General features: G+C 47.4%; 1 protein-coding gene across 3 annotated transcripts in view; it reads right to left on the bottom strand.

Annotated features, from left to right (window-relative positions):
• The window catches only part of DMKN (dermokine), an 80,096-nt gene that overhangs the window by 50,958 nt on the left and 10,660 nt on the right, over window positions 1-18,478 (bottom strand). For 2 of the 3 annotated variants that reach the window (XR_012656861.1, XM_075071178.1), the window contains exons 12-21: window positions 17,452-17,475; window positions 9,291-9,347; window positions 8,463-8,486; window positions 7,784-7,840; window positions 6,635-6,658; window positions 5,689-5,745; window positions 1,913-1,936; window positions 1,403-1,459; window positions 601-624; window positions 94-150 (exon numbers count right to left, since the gene is read on the bottom strand). Coding sequence is in view for 2 of the 3 variants with exons in the window: in XM_075071178.1 (XP_074927279.1) it covers window positions 94-150; window positions 601-624; window positions 1,403-1,459; window positions 1,913-1,936; window positions 5,689-5,745; window positions 6,635-6,658; window positions 7,784-7,840; window positions 8,463-8,486; window positions 9,291-9,347; window positions 17,452-17,475 (405 nt within the window). In the remaining variant the exon portion in view is untranslated. The remainder of the gene's footprint in view (window positions 1-93; window positions 151-600; window positions 625-1,402; window positions 1,460-1,912; window positions 1,937-5,688; window positions 5,746-6,634; window positions 6,659-7,783; window positions 7,841-8,462; window positions 8,487-9,290; window positions 9,348-17,451; window positions 17,476-18,478) is intronic. The other variant, XM_075071179.1, reaches the window with a different exon arrangement.

Genomic DNA, 18,478 nt, shown 5'->3' with positions numbered 1-18,478 from the left:
AAACGTTACCAGACGTTAAGGTAGCTGAAACGGGGTCCATTCACTGATGTGTATGAAGCTGCATAGCATGGGGAGGGAATCTCTGCTACTTACGCTGTTGTCGTCAAAGCTGCCGTCTCCCACGTTGCCGGTGTCTACGCTACCGGAGCCCTGCAAGATGGGGAATCTTTATTATGTGTAATGTGTTAACAGCTGTAGGGCTCCAACGGATATTCTATCAACCCTGTGGGGCGATGGACAATTTATAGGATGTGGGGATGTGACGTATTGATTCCAGTGCTTCTCTGGACAATTTACACCAGTAGGAACCTGAGCTTGTTGATTTCTCTGAAGCTACGATAAATTTACATCAACTGCGGATCTGCCCCAACATCATTCTCATCCACTGATGAAACCAAGAGATATTCCTTGGTAAAGCTCCAACATGCCAAACCTGCACATAAGCTATACCAAGTCCACCTGATGAGATAAAAGGGGTCAGGACCCAGTAGTCTAGAGGGTTTTGCTAACAAACGGTTGGGCTGTTAGTGAGCAGCAAGACAGAATACTATTGAGGCAAAACGTGATAGTCCAATAGCAAAGAAAACTGCTGATACTCACCACTGACCAGAATTGGTTGTTTTGCTGCAAGAGAAAGAGAAGTTAGGAATGCACACTGTTCAACTCCCCACCAGGGTAGCAGAGGTTGTACCATGTAGTATTTTCAGAATAGCCACACCAGATCTGACCAATAGGCCAATCTACCCTGATGTCCCTCCCAGGGGTGGAGCTGAGGAGCGAGCGCCCATAGTCCTCTCTCCTAAAAGGCCCAGTATTCCAGTGCTGGCCTCATTAATGACATAGACATGGGTACTATCTCCTTGTTGCTATTCTGAAAGTACTATATGGTACTCATAGTAACATTTTAACTCTTATGCTATGGTGAAATGCCCTCCCATCTAAGTCGATTTCTTATTCACAGATATCTGGGTCTCCTCTATTATTCCGCAAGAAAGAAGCCAGATATTATTCCCATTCACATGACATGAGGCAAATTTATCTAATGTCAAAGGAGGCAGCCAAGATACCCTTGATAGGATACAATTGACCCTCCCTTCCAAGGGACTGTTGCCAAGAGCAGTGCTCCCAATGCCATCTGGGTGATGTCAAAAAGTGTCTTCTGGCCTGTCTCATTTCTACCCCGGGTACTGTGGGAGAGGAGGTCAATCTGCTATAAGCCTCTGGAGATGTTCATAAGCCCTGTGGAGTGGGAGAACTTTCCATGCTGCCTTCGCAACATGGGCAAATGCAGCCAATGCTCCTCGCAGGCAAACGTTATCAGACATCAGACTAGCTGAAACTGGGTCCATTCACTGATGTGTATGAAGCTACATGGCATGGGGAGGGAATCTCTGCTACTTACGCTGTTGTCATCAAAGCTGCCGTCTCCCACGTTGCCGGTGTCTACGCTACCGGAGCCCTGCAAGATGGGGAATGTTCATTATGTGTATTGTGGTAACACCTGTAGGGGTCCAACGGATATTCCATTGACTCAGTGAGGCCTTGGTTAATTTATAGCATCTGGGAACGTGACATATTGATTCCAGTGCTTCTCTAGACAATTTACACCAGTGGGAACCTGGCCCTATTATTTCCACTGAAGCTACGGCAAATTTACATCAACTGGGGATCTGGCCACAACATCATTCTCATCCACCTGTGGAAACCAAGGAATAATCCTTGGTAAAGCTCCAACATGCCAAGGCTGAAAATTTGTTATTCCAAGCCTGACTGACGGGATAAAAGGGGTCTGGACAGCAGTAGCCTAGAGGGTTTTGCCAACAAAAGGTTGAGCTGTTAATGAGCAGCGATACAGAATAGTATTGAGGCAAAGCATGATTGTCTGATAGCAGAGATAGCTGCTGATACTCACCACTGACCAGAACTGGTTGTTTTGCTACAAGAGAAAGAGAAGTTAGGAATGCACACTGTTCAACTCCCCACCAGGGCAGCAGAGGTTGTACCATCTGGTAACTTCAGAACAGCCTCAACAGATCAGACCAATAGGCCAATCTACCCTGATGATCCTCCCAGGGGTGGACCAGAGGAATAAGCGCCTCTAGTCTTCTCTCCTAAAAGGTCCAGGATTCCCGAGCTGGCCTCACTAATGACATAGACATAGGTAACAGCTCTCTGTTGCGATTCTCAAAGTACTACATGGTGCTCATGGTAACATGTTAGCTCTTATACTATGCGGATATCCCCTCACATCTAAGTCGGTTTCTGATTCACAGATCTCTGTGTGTCCTTTATTATTCCGCAAGAATCAAGCCACATGTAATTCCCACTCACATGGCACAATTTACCCTCAGTTCCTAGGTCTGTTGTCAAGAGCAGTGCATTCTGTGTGATTTCAGAAGGATCTCTTGTGAGAGATTTAGTGGATGCCCAAAGGAACTGTGAGATACTTCATCCCTGTCTAGTGGACTTGTGGGAGAAGAGATCATTGTCCCATGAGACCATGGGAAATTCTCATGAGGCCCCCAGTTGGGATGAGCACGTATCCCAAAACTCTTCGGATATCTCCCACAGGCAATGCCTTGTGGGTGATGTCAAAGACACTTTTGCAAGATAATTCATAGGTGCCCAAAGGAATTGTGGAGAGGACAACCTCCCATCAACCCTGGCATTCTCATTTAAGCTTCCCAAATATGTGTTCTCCTGGAGACCCTCTGAGGTAGCTCCCAGTAGAAGTGCCTTCTGAGTGATATCAAAAAGCTTCTTCTGGCATCCCTCATTGCTGTGGGAGAGGAGGTCAAATTGCTATAAACCTCTGGTGATTTTCATAGTCCCTGTGGAGTGGGAGGACTTTCCATTCTGCCTTCGCAACATGGGCAAATGCAGCCATTGCTCCTCGCAGGCAAATGTTAACAAACATCAAACTAGCTGAAACGGGGTCCATTTGTTGATGTGTGTGAAGCTACATAGCATGGAGAGGTAATCTCTGTTACTTACACTGTTGTCGTCAAAGCTACCGTCTCTCACGTTGCCGGTGTCTACGCTACCAGAGCCCTGCAAGATGGGGAATGTTCATTATGTGTATTCTGGTAACACCTGTAGGGCTCCAGCAGATATTCCATCTACTCGGTGGGGCCACAGATAATTTAATGCATTTGGGGATGTGGTGTTTTGATTCCAGTGCTTCTTTAGACAATTTACACCAGTGGGACCCTGGCCCCATTGGCCGGGCCATCCCTAGGAATTCTGTGTTGCCCCAAATTTCCTGGTGCCCTACACAGCTGCGTACTTTGCGTATGGGTAAGGATGGCCCTGCCCGTTGACTCCAGTGCAGCTATGGGAAATTTACATCTAGTGGGGATCTGGCCACAAAATCATTTTCATCCACTGATGGAAACCAAGAGATAATCCTTGGTAAGCACCGACATCCGAAGCCTGCATATTTGTAATACCAAGCCTGACCTCTGGGATAAAAGGGGTCAGGACGGCTGTAGCCTAGAGTGTTTTGCTAACAAAGGACTGAGCTGTTAGTGAACAGCAACACAGAATACTATTAAGTCAAAGCGTGATAGTCCGATAGCAAAGATAACTGCTGATACTCACCACTGACCAGAACTGGTTGTTTTGCTGCAACAGAAAGGGGAGTTAGGAATGCACACTGTTCAACTCCCCACAAGGGTAGCAGAGGTTGAACCATGTAGTACTTTCAGAATAAGCACACCAGATCTGACCAATGTTACCTAGGGTTCTTGCAACCCAAAGCTCTTGGTAACTTTCACTCTGTGCAAGGCGGTGTCAGGAAATAAATCAGGGGAGACATGGTCGTCCGACCGATAGATGGCTGGCACAAACAGGACCACATGAGAGTGCTTTCACTTAAATCTAAACTTTACTTAGTCTCAAGAACTTACACACATCCGCAAGAAGTTAGTAACACACCCCCAACCCTCGATAATTACCGACACTGAGTGTCTCTTGAGTGGTTCACACTGGCAGCCCGTCTACCCATGGGGAACACAAGATACGTCCAGAGGGAAGGACCAGTCCAGAAGAGTCCCTCTCATCGCAGGCTTTCCCCCCTTATTTATACATCAGTAATAAAATGACATAGACTCATAGACTCTTAGACTTTAAGGTCAGAAGGGACAATTATGATCATCTAGTCTGACCTCCTGCACAATGCAGGCCACACAATCTCACCCATCCACTCCTGCAGCAAACCCTTAACCTATGTCTGAGTTATTGAAGTCCTCAAATTGTAGTTTGAAGATCTCAAGCTGCAGAGAATCCTCCAGCAAGTGACCCATGCCCCACGCTGCAGAGGAAGGCGAAAAACCTCCAGGACCTCAAAGAAACCTTGTTAAGTAAGCAGTTTCAGTGATCAAGCAAGAGGTTCCTTCTGATTATTGATTAACCAGGTGTGGGTTTTTCCAGAGGTTGCAGCCTTGAGACGCCAATAGACATTCCTGTAGCATATTTTATTCTTTTAAAATGCTTGTATCAGCAATTTCAGCACAATTCTTAACAGGAAGAACATGGGGTCAAGCTGCCCTTGCTGTGGGACCCAAAACTCCCCCACCGCCTTGGTCAAGCTGAGACTGCTGAATGGCCAATTTACAGCTTGCTGACTAGGTTGCCTTTAACAATAAGCCATAGTGGTTTCAGGCACTTTACTGGTTTGCTAAAGTCTCCCCATACAACCAACAGGCCAATCTACCCTGACGATCCTCTCAGGGGTGGAGCAGAGGAATAAGTGACACTAGTCCTCTTTCCTAAAAGGCCCAGTATTCCAGTGCTGGCGCATCTCCTTGTTGCTATTCTGAAAGTACTGCATGGTACTCAGTAACATTTTAACCTTTATGTTATGCTGAAATGCCCTCACATCTAAGGAGGTTTCTTATTCACAGATGTCTGGGTCTCCTCTATTATTCCGCAAGAAAGAAGCCAGATATTATTCCCACTCACATGACATGAGGGAAATTTAGTAGCAAAGGAGACAGCCAAGATACAGTTGATAGAACACAATTCACCCTCCCTTCCTAGGACTGTTGCCAAAAGCAGTGCATGCCGTGTGATTTCAGAAGGATCTCATGTGAGAGATTTAGTGGGTGCCCAAAGGAACTGTGGGACATTTCATGCCTGTCCCATGGACTTTTAGAAGAAGAGATCATCCTCCCATGAGGCCATGGGAAATTCTCATGAGGCCCCCAGTTGGGATGGGCATGTATCCCAAAACTCTTAGGATATCTCCAAGGCGCAATGCTTTGTGGGTGATGTCAAAGCCCTCTTGTAAGATAATTCATGGGTGCCTAAAGAAATTGTGGAGATGACAACCTCCCATCAACCCAGGAAATCTCATTTAAGCCTCCTAAATATGTGTTCACCTGGAGACCCGCTGAGGTAGGTCTCAGTAGAAGTGCCTTCTGAGTGATATCAAAAAGCTTCTTCTGGCCTGTCTCATTGCTACCCCAGGGACTGTGGGATAGGGAGGTCAACCGGTTATAAGCCTCTGGAGATTTTCATAAACTCTGTGGAGTGGGAGGACTTTCCATGCTGCCTTCATAACATGGGCAAACACAGCCAATGCTCCTTGTAGGCAAACGTTACCAGACATCAAACTAGCTGAAATGGGGTCCATTCACTGATGTGTGTGAAGCTACAGAGCATGGAGATGGAATCTCTGCTACTTACGCTGTTGTCGTCAAAGCTGCCGTCTGCCACGTTGCCGGTCTTTACGCTACCGGAGCCCTGCAAGATGGGGAATGTTTATATGTGTATTGTGGTTACACCTGTAGGGCTCCAACAGATATTCTATAGCCCAGTGGGGCTATGGATAATTTATAGCATCTGCGGATGTGGTGTATTGATTCCATTGCTTCTCTAAACAATTTACACCAGTGGAACCTGGCCTCATTGGCAGGGCCGTCCCTATCAATTCTGCAGCACTACGCAGCCCCCCCACGGGGGAGGGAGGAGTTGTGGGGCTCCAGTCCTCCGGGGAAGGGAGCGGGACCCAGGCCTCCATGGGGAGCTGGGGGTTGCTTGGAGGGCAGGGGAGAACCACACCATAGCACTCACCAGCATCACAGCTGGGACTGGATCGCTGCATTCCCACCTTTGTTGAGTGCAGACCAAGCTTGGCTGCAAAACTCAGAGGAGTTGGGGCAGGGCTGGTGAGGGGAGAGAAGAGGTGAGGCTGGGGCAGAGCAGGGGCAGGGCCCGCAGGGAAGAGCCAGAGCAGGGGCTAGAGCAGCACACTGCTGCTCAGAGCACCAAGAAATTAGTTGCCCCAAATTTCCTGGTACCCTACGCAGCAACATAATTTGCGTATGGATAAGGATGGCCCTGCCCATTTATTCCACTAAAGTTACGGGAAATTTACATCAACTGGGGATCTGGCCACAAAATCATTCTTATCCAAGTGTGGAAATCAAGAGATAATCCTTGGTAAAGTACCGACATCCAAAGGCTGCAAATTTGTAATACCAAGCCTGACCTCTGGGATAAAAGGGGTCAGGACGGCAGTAGCCTAAAGGGTTTTGCTAACAAAAGGTTGGGCTGTTAGTGAGCAGCGATACAGAATACTCTTGAAGCAAAGCATGATAGTCTGATAGCAAAGATAACTGCTGATACTCACCACTGACCAGAATTGATCGTTTTGCTACAAGAGAAAGAGAAGTTAGGAATGCACACTGTTCAACTCCCCACCAGGGTAGCAGAGGTTGCACCATGTCGTACTTTCAGAACAGCCACACCAGATCTGACCAATAGGCCAATCTACCCTGATGATCCTCCCAGGTGCAGACCAGAGGAATAAGCGCCCCTAGTTTTCTTTCCTAAAAGGTCCAGTATTCCTGAGCTGGCCTCATTAATGACATAGACATGGGTACTATCTCCTTGTTGCTATTCTGAAAGTACTATATGGTACTTATAGTAACATTTTAACTCTTATGCTATGGTGAGATGCCCTCCCATCTAAGTCGGTTTCTTATTCACAGATCTCTGGGTCTCCTCTATTATTCCGCAAGAAAGAAACCAGATATTATTCCCACTCAGATGACATGAGGCAAGTTTAATCTAATAGCAAAGGAGGCATCCAAGATACCCTTGATAGGACACAACTGACCATCAGTTCCTAGAACTGTTGCCAAGAGCAGTGCATTCCGTGTGATTTTGGAAGGATCTCTTGTGAGAGATTTAGTGGGTGCCCAAAGGAATTGTGGGATATTTCATGCCTGTCCAGTGGACTTGTAGGAGAAGAGATCATCCTCTCATGAGGCCATGGGAATTCTCATGAGGCCCCCAGTTGGGATGGGGATATATCCCAAAACTATTGGGCTATCTCTCAGATGCAGTGCCTTGTGGGTGATGTCAAAGACGCTCTTGCAAGATATTTCGTGGGTGCCCAAAGGAACTGTGGAGATGACAACCTCCCATCAACCCTGCGAATCTCATTTAAGCCTCCCAAATATGTGTTCGCCTGGAGACCCTCTGAGGTAGCTCCCAGTAGAAGTACCTTCTGAGTGTTATCATAAAATCTCTTCTGGGATGCCTCATTGCTACCCTGGGGACTGTGGGAGAGGAGGTCAACCTGCTATAAGCCTCTGGAGATTTTCATAAGTCCCATGAAGTAGGAGGACTTTCCATGCTGCCTTCGCAACATGGGCAAATGCAGCCAATGCTCCTTGCAGGCAAACATTACCAAACATCAAACCAGCTGAAACGGGGTCCATTCTCTGATGTGTGTGAAGCTACATGGCATGGGGAGGGAATCTCTGCTACTTACGCTGTTGTCGTCAAAGCTGCCGTCTTCCACGTTGCCGGTGTCTACGCTACCGGAGCCCTGCAAAATGGGGAATGTTCATTATGTGTATTGTGGTAACACCTGTAGGGCTCCAGCAGATATTCCATCTACCCGATGTGGCCATGAAGAATTTAATGTATTTCGGGATGTGGTGTATTGATTCCAATGCTTCTCTAGACAATTTACACCAGTGGGAAACTGGCTCTTTGGCAGGGCTGTCACTAGCAATTCTGCAGCCCTACGCAACCCCCTCATGGGGTTGGGGTTGTGGGGTCCCAGGCCTCCATGAGGGGGAGCGAGTCCCAGGCCTCCATGTGGGGGGCTGGCTTGGGGGGCAGAGGGGAACCACACCCCTGCACTCACCAGTGGGACGGCTGGGATCGGATTGTTGCACTCCTGCTACTGGTGAATTCAGACCCAGCCGGCTGCAAAACTCAGGGGAGTGGGAGCAGGGCTGGTCAGGAGAGAGAAGAGGTGAGGCTGGGGCAGAGCAGGGGCGGGGGCCCTGGGGAAGAGCCAGAGCAGAGCCTGGAGCAGCATGCAGCTGCGTAGCCCCAAATTTCCTGGTGCCCTACGCCGCTGTGTACTCTGCGTATGGATAAGGAGGGCCCTGCCCATTGAGTCTAGTGAAGTTATGGGAAATTTGACTGCTGATACTCACCACTGACCAGAACTGGTTGTTTTGCTACAACAGAAAGAGAAGTTAGTAACTTCAGAATAGTCACACCAGATCAGACCAATAGGCCAATCTACCCTGATGATCCTTCCAGGGGTGGAGCAGAGGCATGAGTGACACTAGTCCACTCTCCAGAAGACCCAGTATTCCAATGTCGTAGACATAGGTCATAGCTTCCTTGTTGCTACTCCAACATTTTAGCTCTTATGCTGTGCTGAGATCCCCACACAGTTAAGTAGGTTTCTTATTCACAAATATCTGGGTGTCCTTTATTATTGTGCAAGAAAAAACCCACATGTTGCTCCCACTTGGATGACATGGATGACGTGGATGACATGATGCATATTTAATCTAATCGCTAAGGAGTTGGCCAAAGTACCCTGGATACGACACAATTTACCCTCAGTTCTTAGGACTATTGCCAAAAGCAGTGCATTTTGGAAGGATCTCTTGTGAGAGATTCAGTGGGTGCCCAAAGGAATTGTGGGACACTTCATGCCTGTCCAGTGGACTTGTAGGAGAAGAGATCATCCTCCCATAAGGCCATGGAAAATTCTCATAAGGCCCCGAGTTTGGATGGGGATGTATCCCAAAACTCCTGGGATATCTCCCAGGTGCAATGCCCTGTGGATGATGTGAAAGACCTTTTGCAAGATAATTCATAGGTGCCCAAAGGAATTGTGGAGAGGACAACCTCCCATCAACCCTGGCACTCTCACATAACCTCTCAAATATGGGTTCACCTGGACACGGGGTCCATTCTCTGATGTGTGTGAAGCTACAGAGCATGGAGAGGGAATCTCTGCTACTTACGCTGTTGTCGTCAAAGCTGCCATCTGCCACGTTGCCAGTCTTTACGCTACCGGAGCCCTGCAAGATGGGGAATGTTTATGATGTGTATTGTGGTAACACCTGTAAGGGAAAGTCTTCGCTACAGGATTATTCCAATTTTACAGAAACCGGTTTTTGGAAACAGATTGTATAAAGTCTAGTGCATGCAGCCACACTAAGCACATTAATTCGGCGGTGTGCGTCCACGTACAGAGGCTAGTGTCGATTTCTGGAGCATTGCACTGTGGGTAGCTATCCCGTTCCCACAGTCTGCCCTCGCCCATTGGAATTCTGGGTTGAGATCACAATGCATGATGGGGCAAAACAGTGTTGCGGGTGATTCTGGTAAATGTCATCATCACCTTCTCCCTCCATGAAAGCAATAGCAGACAATCATTGCCCCCTTTCCCTGGATTGGCCCTGGCAGACGCATAGCACGCAATCCAATGGAGCCTGTTTAGCTTTTTTCATTCCACCCCGTATGTGGACTGGATGCTGCTGACAAACGCCGTACTAGCAAGTGCTACACAGCAGCATCCCCTGGCCGTTGCAAGTTAGCAGAGACAGTTACCAGTAATATTGTACCGTCTGCTGCTGTCATGGATGCTCCTGGCTGGCCTCGGGGAGGTTGGCCGGGGGCGTATGGAGAAAAATGGGTATGACTTCCCAGGTCATTCCCTTCTTTAAGTTTTGTCTAATGGAGAGTCAGTCCTGCCTAGAATATCAGGCAAGCCTACTAAGGAATCAGAGAGGCAAACGGCCGCTCCGGGTCAGAGCCCCAGACATCCCGCAGAAATGATGAACTGCATGCCATTCTAGGGGGTGCCCCTGCAACAACCCCACCCCTTGCTTCCCTCCTGGGCTACCGTGGCAGCGTCCCCCCATTTGTGCGATGAAGTAATAAAGAATGCATGAAGAAACAGCACTGACTTTATTGTCCCTGCACGCAGAGATAAAAGGAGGGAGGGGAGGCAGCCTCCAGCTGCTACGATATTCCAGGCAGGACTGAATCTCCAGGAGACAAAGCTTAAAAAAGGGAATGATCAGGAGTCATTCCCATTTTTGCCCAGGCGCCCTCGGCCAACCTTACCGAGGCCAGCCAGGAGCACTCACGGGATGATGATGACAGACACCCATCATATTGTTCTGTCTTCTATCAGGAAGGGAAGGGGATGCTGCTGTGTAGCGCTGCAGCACTGCGTCTGCCAGCAGCAGCCAGTAGACATACGGTGACATTGAAAAAAGGTGAGAAAAGATTTTTTTCCCTTATCTTTCACGGAGGAGGGGGGGAAAGGGGGCTGAGGACATATACCCTAAACTGCCCATGACAATGTTTTTGACCCTTCAGGTATTGGGAGTTCAGGCAAGAATGCAAATGGTTTTCAGAGAGTGCGGGAACTGTGGGATAGCTACAGTCGTCAGTCGCCCCTCCCTCCGTGAGCGTCCATTTGATTCTTTGGCTTTCTGGTATGCTTGTCTCAGCTCCTTAAGTTTCACGCAGCACTGTGTTCAGTCCCTATTGTGGCCTCTGTCTATCATAGCCTTAGAGATTTTTTCAAATGCTGTGGCATTTCATCTTTTGGAATGGAGTTCCGATAGAACAGATTCATCTCCCCATAAAGAGATCAGCTTCAGTATCTCCCATACGGTCCATGCCGGAGCTCTTTTTGGATTCTGGGACTGCATGGACGCCCTTGCTGACCAGCGCTCCACGCTGGGCCAACAGGAAATGAAATTCAAAAGTTTGCGGGGCTTTTCCTGTCTACCTGGCCAGTGCATCCAAGTTCAGATTGCTGTCCAGAGCGATCACAATGGTGCACTGTGGGACAGCGCCCAGAGGCCAATACCGTTGAATTGCGACCACACTAACCCTAATCCGAAATGGGAATACCAATTTCAGCGCTACTCCCCTCATTGGGGAAGAGTACAGATATGAATATTAAGAGTCCTTTATATCGATATAGAGGGCCTCATCGTGTGGATGGGTGCAGTGTTAATGCAATTTAACGCTGCTAAATTCATTATAAACTCATAGTGTAGACCAGGCCTATGTCTCCAACGGATATTCCATCGACCGTGTGGGGTCTTAGATAATTTATAGCATCTGGGCATGTGGCTACTGATTCCAGTGCTTCTCTGGACAATTTACACCAGTGGGAACCTGGCCCCATTGATTCCACTGAAGCTACGGCAAATTTACATGAACTGGGGATCTGGCCACAACATCATTCTCATCCACTGGTGGTAACCAAGAGATAATCCTTGGTAAAGCACCGACATCCGAAGGCAGCAAATTTGTAATACCAAGCCTGACCTCTGGGATAAAAGGGTTCAGAATGGCTGTAGCCTAGACAATTTTGCTAACAAAGGGTTGGGCTGTTTGTGAGCAGCGATACAGAATGCTCTTGAGTCAAAGCATGATAGTCCGATAGCAAAGATAACTGCTGATACTCACCACTGACCAGAACTGGTTGTTTTGCTACAAGAGAAAGAGAAGTTAGGAATGCACACTGTTCAACTCCCCCTCAGGGTAGCAGAGGTTGTACCATGTAGTATTTTCAGAATAGCCACACCAGATCTGACCAATAGGCCAATCTACCCTGATGTCCTTCTCAGGGGTGGAGCAGAGGAATGGGCTCCCCTAGTCCTCTCTCCTAAAAGACCCAGTATTCCAGTGCTGGCCTCACTAATTATAGACTCATAGACTCATAGGTCAGAAGGGACAAATATGATCATCTAGTCTGACCTCCTGCACAAAGCAGGCCACAGAACCCTACCCATCCACTTCTATAAAAACCCCTAATCTATGTCCGAGTTACTGAAGTCCTCAAATTGTGGTTTAGTTTGAAAGACACCTCAGCAGAGGAATCCACCAGCAAGAGGATCCATCGCCACCACGCTGCAGGAGGAAGCGCGCAACCTCCAGAGCCTCTGCCAATTCACGCTCCACGAGACGGCAACCTATTACTCCGACCCCAAATATGGCGATCAGCTAAACCCTGAGCATGTGGCGGCAGAGGCTCCAGCCAGCAGTCAGAAAAGATTCCCGGCAGTGATACGAAGGCGGCCATCCCTATCAACTATCACCACAGGGCAGACCATCTAGACTGCTAGTCAGACGTATCTGATAGAATAATTTACGGCGAGAGAAGCACATTGCCATAATTAAACCTATCACTAATCATAATCATCCCCTTCCAGTAACTATATTCTAAGCTTAGTCCTTAAAGCCAAATATGCCTTATTTGCCTCATTACTTCCACCCCTCGGGGAAAAAGGCCCTGTTCCCAGAGCTTCACTCCTCTAAGGGTTTAGAGAACCCTACGTCTAAAATTTAGTCTGAAACTTCTAGTCGTCCAGCCTTGTACCTCTCATTGACCTTGTGTCTACATTAGTTCTAAGCTTAAATATTCCTCCCTCCTAATGTTAATGCCCAAAGCCTGATATATTTATATAGAGCAAGCATATCCCCCCGAGTTTCCTTTGGCTAGGGCTAACAGCCACAAGCTCTTTGAGTCTCTTCATAGGCAGGTTTCCATTGCCTTGGATCATCGCTAGTGCCCGTACGTCTCTGAAATCTGTTCCAGTTGATTCATCCTTCTTAAACATGGAGACCAGAACTGCACCACAGTATTCCAGATAGGTCTCAGCATGCGCCTTATATGCAACGGTCTAACACCTCCTTACCTTGCTTGGAAATACCCTCCTGATGCAATCCTAAAAACCCGCATTTGCTTTTTTAACGGTCCATTATTAGCATTGGGAGGCTCAGAATCACCTGTGATCAACCAATACCTCAAGTCCCTCCCTCCTCTGTTTGTTTCCAACTTGATGTTGTCCCCAAATGTATATCTAAATCTTATTATTAATACCCTAATGCATGACCTTGCACTTTTCACTATTAAATTTCATCCTATTACTAGTACTCCAGTTTACAAGCTCATCCAGATCTTCTGTATGATATCCCGGCCTTCTCCAGTGATTAGCAATACCCCAGCTTTCGTGTCATCCGCAACTTTATTAAGCACATTCCTGGCTCTTGTGCCAAGGTCAGTAATAAAAAGGTTAAATAATGATCGGTCCCAAAACGCCGATCTTGAGGAACTCCACTAAGTAATCTTCTCCTTCCAGCCTGACAGTTCACCCTTCAGTACGACTGTTGGAGTCTCCCCTTAACCAATTCCAATCACCTTTCAATTTTCATATTCTCATCCCCCATCTTTTCCAGTTTATTAACAATATCCCCAGTGCGGAACTGTGTCAAGATCCTTAACTGGAAATCAAGGTAATTGATCTACGCATTTCTTTGTGCTAAATAAATCTGTCACGCTATCGAAGAAAGAATCAAGGTGTTGGCCCCACGAATCTACCTCAATAGTAAAACCATGTTGTAATTTGCCCAATTAACCATTGAACATCAATGTCCTTTACTACTTTTACTCCTTCAGTATTTTTTTCACGAAGACCTACATACTACAGACGGTCAAGCTAAAGGCCTAATAGATTACTCGGATCACTTTTTTTTTCCCTTTCTTGAAGAATAGGAATATGTTAAGCAATTCTCCCAGTCGTCACGGTAACAACCCCCGGAGTTTACCGATCATTAAATTCTGTAACGGGGATTGCAATTTCATGCGCCAGTTCTTTTAATATTCCCGGGATGGAGATTTGTCGCCGCGCCCTCCGATCCTGTCCCATTAAGCTGATTCTAGTTTTGATCCCCCCGTCAGATGGGGAGCAGCGCGACCGATGCGTGGACCGTCAGGGGGGTGGAGCGGAGATCTCTAGCAGCGAGCCGCGTGACAATCGATAATATCGATATACTGAGAGTGCACCATAATCTTGTACGTAGGACGAGAGGTTGTTTGGTAAATCTCGTCGGACATCCTCTAGGCTTCGCATCATCCTAAAGCTCCTCATCGCCTCAGGCACAACCTGATTATGGGTCCAGGATCAATGAATATACAGGAGAAAAAACCTCTTGGGAAGTAGATGAATTTTCCAAAACCTTTCCTTGTTCTCATATGCTACCAGGGATTTGACTTCTACCTCAGATGTGGTAATATCTACCTCCATATCCTCATTCCTGTTTAACATCCTTCCGTCATCCCTAAGCTCCTCATTAGCCTTATTTAAGACTGAGGCAAAGACCATAGATATAGGTAACAGCTCTCTGTTGCTATTCTGAAAGTACTACATGGTGATAATGGTAACATTTAAACTCTTATACTATGCTGAAATCCCCTCACATTTAAGTCAGTTTCTTATTCACAGATCTCTGGGTGTCCTTTATTATTCCACAAGAAACAAGCCACATGTAATTCCCACTCACATGACGCAATTGACTTTCCCTTCCTAGGACTATTGCCAAGAGCACTGCAGTCCGTGTGATTTTGGAAGGCTCTTTTGTGAGAGATTTAGTGGGTGCCCAAGGGAACTGTGAGATATTTCATGCCTGTCCAGTGGACTTGTAGGAGAAGAGATCATCCTACCATGAGGCCATGGGAAATTCTCATGAGGCCCCCAGTTGGGATAGGGATGTATCCCAAAATTCTTGCGATATCTCCCAGGTGCAATGCCCTGTGGGTGATGCTAAAGACACTTTTGCAAGATATTTCTTGGGTGCCCAAAGGAATTGTGGAGATGACAACCTCCCATCAACCCTGAGAATCTCATTTAAGCCTCCCAAATAAGTGTACACCTGGAGACCCTCTGAGATAGTTCCCATTAGAAGTGCCTTCTGAGAGATATCAAAAAGCCTCATGTGGCATGTCTCATTGCTACCCCACGGACTGTGGGAGAGGAGGTCAATCTGCTATAACGCTATGGAGATTTTCATAGGCCCTGTGGAGTGGGAGGACTTTCCATGCTGCCTTCACAATATGGGCAAATGCAGCCAATGCTCCTCCCAGGCAAATGTTACCAGACATCAAACTAGCTGAAACGGGGTCCATTCGCTGATGTGTGTGAATCTACATGGCATGGGAAGGGAATCTCTGCTACTTACGCTGTTGTCATCAAAGCTGCCGTCTCCCACGTTGCCGGCCTTTACGCTACCGGAGCCCTGCAAGATGGGGAATGTTCATTATGTGTATTGTGGTAACATCTTTAAGTCTCCAGTGGATATTCCATCTACTCAGTGGGGCCATGGCTACTTTAATGCATTTGTGGATGTGGCGTATTGATTCCAGTGCTTCTTTAGACAATTTACACAAGTTGGAACCCGGCCCCATTGGCAGGACTGTACATAGCAATTCTGCGGCCCTACACACACACCCCCATCAGGGGGGCGGGTTGTGGGGTCCCAGTCCTCTTTAGGGGGGAGTGGGGACCAGGCCTCCATGGACAGAGACTGTCTTGGGGAGTAGAGGGGAACCTCACCTCAGCACTCACCAGGATCGCAGCTGGGACCGGATCGCTGCACTCCCGCTGCTGGTGAATGCAGACCCGGCCAGCTGCAAAACTCAGGGGAGTGATGGCAGGGCTGGTCAGGGGAGAGAAGAGGTGGGGCTGGGGCAGAGCAGGGGCGGGGGCCCTGAGGAAGAACCAGAACAGGGCCTGGAGCAGCACACAGCTGCTCAGAGCATCAAGAAATTTGTTGCCCCAAATTTCCTGGTGCCCTACGCTGCTGCGTACTTTGCGTATGGGTAAGGATGGTTGTGCCCATTGATTTCAGTGAAGCCTCAGGAAATTTATATCAAGTGGGGATCTGGCCACAAAATCATTCTCATTTGCTGATGGAAACCAAGAGAGAATCCTTGGTAAAGCACTGACATCCAAAGGCTGCAAATTTTTAATACCAAATCTAATCCTTGGGATAAAAGGGTTCAGAAGGGCTATAGCCTAGAGAGTTTTGCAAACAAAGTGTTGGGCTGTTAGTGAGCAGCAATACACAATATTTTTGAGGCAAAGCATGATAGTCTGATAGCAAAGATAATTGCTGATACTCACCACTGACCAGAACTGGTTGTTTTGCTACAAGAGAAAGGGAAGTTAGGAATGCACACTGTTCAACTCCCCACCAGGGTAGCAGAGGTGGTACCATGTACTACTTTCAGAATAGCCACACCAGATCTGACCAATAGGCCAATCTACCCTGATGAGCTTCCCAGGGGTGGAGCAGAGGAATGAGTGACACTAGTCATCTCTCTTAAAAGGCCCAGTATTCAAGTGCTGGCCTCATCAATGCCCTAGACATAGTAATATCTCCTTGTTGCTACTCTAACATTTTAGCTCTTATGCTTTGCAAGATTCCCCTCACAGCTAAGTAGGTTTCTTATTCACAGATATCTGGGTCGCCTGTATTATTCTGTCAGAAAAAACCCACATGTTGCTCCCACTCGGATGACAATATGCAAATTTAATCTAAAAGCTAAGGAGTTTACCAAGAAAATACGCAGTTGGGATGGGGCTGTATCCTAAAACCCTTGGGATATCTCCCAGGTGCAGTGCCCTGTGGATGACGTGAATGACTTTCTTGCAAGATAATTCATAGGTGCCCAAAGGAATTGTGGAGAGAACAACCTCCCATCAACCCTGGCAATCTCATACGACCCTCCCAAATCTGGCCACGGGGTCCATTCACTGATGTGTGTGAAGCTACATGGCATGGGGAGGGAATCTCTGCTACTTACGCTGTTGTCATCAAAGCTGCCGTCGCCCACGTTGCCGGCCTTTACGCTACCAGAGCCCTGCAAGATGGGATATGTTCATTATGTGTATTGTGGTAACACCTTTAAGTCTCCAGTGGATATTCCATCTACTCAGTGGGGCCATGGATAATTTAATGCATTTGGAGATGTGGCGTATTGATTCCAAGCTTCTCTAGACACTTTACGCCACTGGGAATCTGGCCCCATTGCTTCCACTGAAGCTACGGCAAATTTACATGAACTGGGGATCTGGCTGCAACATCATTCTCATCCACATGTGGAAACCAAGGAATAATCCTTGGTAAAGCGCCCGCCTGCCAAAGCTCCAAATTTTTAATACCAAGCCTAACCTCTGGGATAAACAAGTTCAGGACGGCTGTATCCTAGAGGGTTTTGCTAACAAAGGGCTGGGCTGTTAGTGAGCAGCAATACAGAATACTCTTGAGGCAAAGCATGATAGTCTGATAGGAAAAATAACTGCTGATACTCACCACTGACCAGAATTGGTTGTTTTGCTACAAGAAAAAGAGAAGTTAGGAATGCACACTGTTCATCTTCCCACAAGGGTAGCAGAGGTTGTACCATGTTGTATTTTCAGAATAGCCACACCAGATCTCACCAATAGGCCAATCTACCCTAATGTCCCTCCCAGGGGTGGAGCTGAGGAGCGAGCGCCCATAGTACTCTCTCCTAAAAGGCCCAGTATTCCAGTGCTGGCCTCATTAATGACATAGACATGGGTACTATCTCCTTGTTGCTATTCTGAAAGTATGGTAATCATAGTAACATTTTAACTCTTATGCTATGCTGAGTTGCCCTCCCATCTAAGTAGTTTCTTATTCACAGATCTCTGGGTCTCCTCTATTATTCTGCAAGAAAGAAGCCAGATATTATTCCCACTTAGATGACATGAGACAAATTAATCTAATAGCAAAGGAGGCAACCAAGATACCCTTGATAGGATACAATTGACCATCAGTTCCTAGGACTGTTGCCAAGAGCAGTGCATTCCGTGTGATTTTGGAAGGCTCTTTTGTGAGAGATTTAGTGGATGCCCAAAGGAACTGTAGGACACTTCATGCCTGTTCAGGGGACTTTTAGGAGAAGAGATCATCCTCCCATGAGGCCATAGGAAATTCTCATGAGACCCCCAGTTGGGATGGAGATGCATCCCAAAATTCTTGTGATAGCTCCCAGGTGCAATGCCTTGTGTGTGATGTCAAAGACCCTCTTGCAACATAATTCATTGGTGTCCAAAGGAATTGTGGAGAGGACAACCTCCTATCAACCCTGGCAATCTCATTTAAGTCTCCCAAATATGTGTTCGCCTGGAGACCCTCTAAGGCAGCTCCCGGCAGAAATGCCTTCTTAGTGTTATCATAAAAAGTCTTCTGGCATGCCTCATTGCTACCCCGGGGACTGTGGGAGAGGAGGTCAACCTGCTATAAGCCTCTGGAGATTTTCATAAGCCCTGTGGAGTGGGAGGACTTTCCATTCTGCCTTCGCAACTTGGGCAAA

Source organism: Chelonoidis abingdonii, chromosome 11, assembly GCF_003597395.2.
Source record: "Chelonoidis abingdonii isolate Lonesome George chromosome 11, CheloAbing_2.0, whole genome shotgun sequence".
NCBI classification, from domain to species: Eukaryota; Metazoa; Chordata; order Testudines; family Testudinidae; genus Chelonoidis; species Chelonoidis abingdonii.
The sequence above is the reverse complement of the archived record's forward strand: the minus strand, read 5'-3'. Positions and strand labels throughout refer to the sequence as shown.